The sequence below is a fragment of the Octopus bimaculoides genome, chromosome 19, assembly GCF_001194135.2.
Source record: "Octopus bimaculoides isolate UCB-OBI-ISO-001 chromosome 19, ASM119413v2, whole genome shotgun sequence".
Taxonomy (NCBI): domain Eukaryota; kingdom Metazoa; phylum Mollusca; class Cephalopoda; order Octopoda; family Octopodidae; genus Octopus; species Octopus bimaculoides.
This window is the reverse complement of record NC_068999.1, coordinates 2,307,007-2,308,793: the sequence shown is the minus strand read 5'-3', so window position 1 is coordinate 2,308,793 and position 1,787 is coordinate 2,307,007. Positions and strand designations below refer to the sequence as shown.

At 37.9% G+C, this 1,787-nt stretch overlaps 1 protein-coding gene across 1 annotated transcript in view; it reads right to left on the bottom strand.

The window, feature by feature from the left end:
- Positions 1 to 1,706, bottom strand: part of LOC106880372 (uncharacterized) — a 12,247-nt gene extending 10,541 nt beyond the window's left edge. The window contains exons 1-2 of the mRNA XM_052974880.1: positions 1,520 to 1,706; positions 559 to 744 (exon numbers count right to left, since the gene is read on the bottom strand). Coding sequence (XP_052830840.1) covers positions 559 to 744; positions 1,520 to 1,676 — 343 coding nt within the window. The 5' untranslated portion in view covers positions 1,677 to 1,706. The remainder of the gene's footprint in view (positions 1 to 558; positions 745 to 1,519) is intronic.
- Positions 1,707 to 1,787: the final 81 nt, after the last annotated feature.

Sequence of the window (1,787 nt, the reverse complement as noted above, 5' to 3'; positions counted from 1 at the left end):
GATATCCTTGTTGCGTATTTCGATTTTAATCACCTTATTTTGAAACTGTATGGATAATACCATACTTAATTCTGGTGCTTAAACTTAAGAACCATATTCACCTGAACCTATATATATATATATATGTATGTATGTACATGATTGTGTGTCTGTGTTTGAGAACCAATGCTGATGTGTTTATATCCCTGTAACTTAGTGGTTCAGCAAAAGTGACTGATAGAATAAGTACTAGGCTTACAAAGAATAAGTCCTGGGGTTGATTTGCTCAACTAAATGCGGTGCTCCAGCATGGCCGCAGTCAAATGACTGAAACAAATAAAAGAATATATATATGAAAGAGAGAGAGAGAGAGAGATGGATAGATAGACAGTTAAATAGATACAGGTGTGTGTGTGAATGTATGTCTATGTGTAAGTCAATCTCTTTATCCGTTTATCCGTATGTAAGAACAACCAACCCATGCCAGCATGGAAAATGTATGGTAAAGGATGATGATGATCTATGTAGGTGTATGTTGCTACCAACAATTGAGAGAGCAACTCAATGACATCATCTTACCTGCCCACAATCTTCCTTTGCTGTCACACTTAGCATCGTTAAGATGGAGATCTAATTCATCAGGTTGGATAGTTAGGAAGGGTTCCAATTTGCGACTGGCAAAATCCAAATGTAATATTCTGGCATCATTTGATACAAGGTAACCTCCATTCTGGCGGGGGATAATGAAACCAGCTAAACCACTGTCTGGAGAATAGAAAATATAAAGACTTCATAAGAGAGAGTGTGTGTGTGTGTGTGTGTGTGTGTGTGTTTGTGTCAGTATAAATATATATTGCTGATGTAATGGGAATTTTTGTAAATTTTCAAAAGAATGTGAAATACTTTTTTGGAATATCTCAAAGCACACTCATAAAGTTTTTATGCATGTGTAAAGGCATGTAAATATTGAGTTGAAAAACTCTTCTAGACAGAAAAAAATGGAAGGTGCATCTAGGACTCAAACCCTCATTACCTATAGACATGACAGGCATTCTATCACTGGATCAAAGCAATTCTTTGAATTTCTTTCTCTCTCTTTCTCTCTACACTGCACTTCCAGAACCTCATTTTCACAGGCCTTCATCAGAACTGCATATTGCCAGTCATCCAAATCTTTTGTCATCTATGTAAGATCCAAAGTCCTGATATTAGGTTTCACCACTTCATCTCATGTCTTCTTGGGTCTCCCGCTTCTGCAAACTCCAAACTCCATCCACATTAAGCAATCAGAACTTCTTCATACACATCACGTGTCCATAACAGTGCAGCCTTCTCTCTTGCACACTTCAATTCTGCCCAAGTCTTTGCTCAACACATTTGTACTTTGCTGTTGATGCACAGACATAAAGAGAACAAGAAGTACCCTATGATAAGTAAATAAGGGCAAAAAAAGAGGTACCATCTGGAAAGAAGTGAATGAGAGGAAATGAGGTACAGAGAAATATTGAATGAAACAAACCAAAAGATCTGAGTTACATACCTGCGTGGATTTCCTCACATGTTCCATCCAGGGAATTCCATCTGTAGTAACCTGCAGTTGTTATATCAACGAATAGAAGGGATTTGGAATTTTCCTCCCAGTGAGGACCCTCGCCTATAACTGGACAAATATTTTTGGCAGCAACTGACACAGGCATCCTGTTTTGAACATGAAAACAAGAGCAGAAGTCGAAGGATGAGAGAGAGAGAGAGAGAGAGAGAGAGAAGAAATAATAAAGTTATACGTTTGTTTTCTCCTATCTCCGACG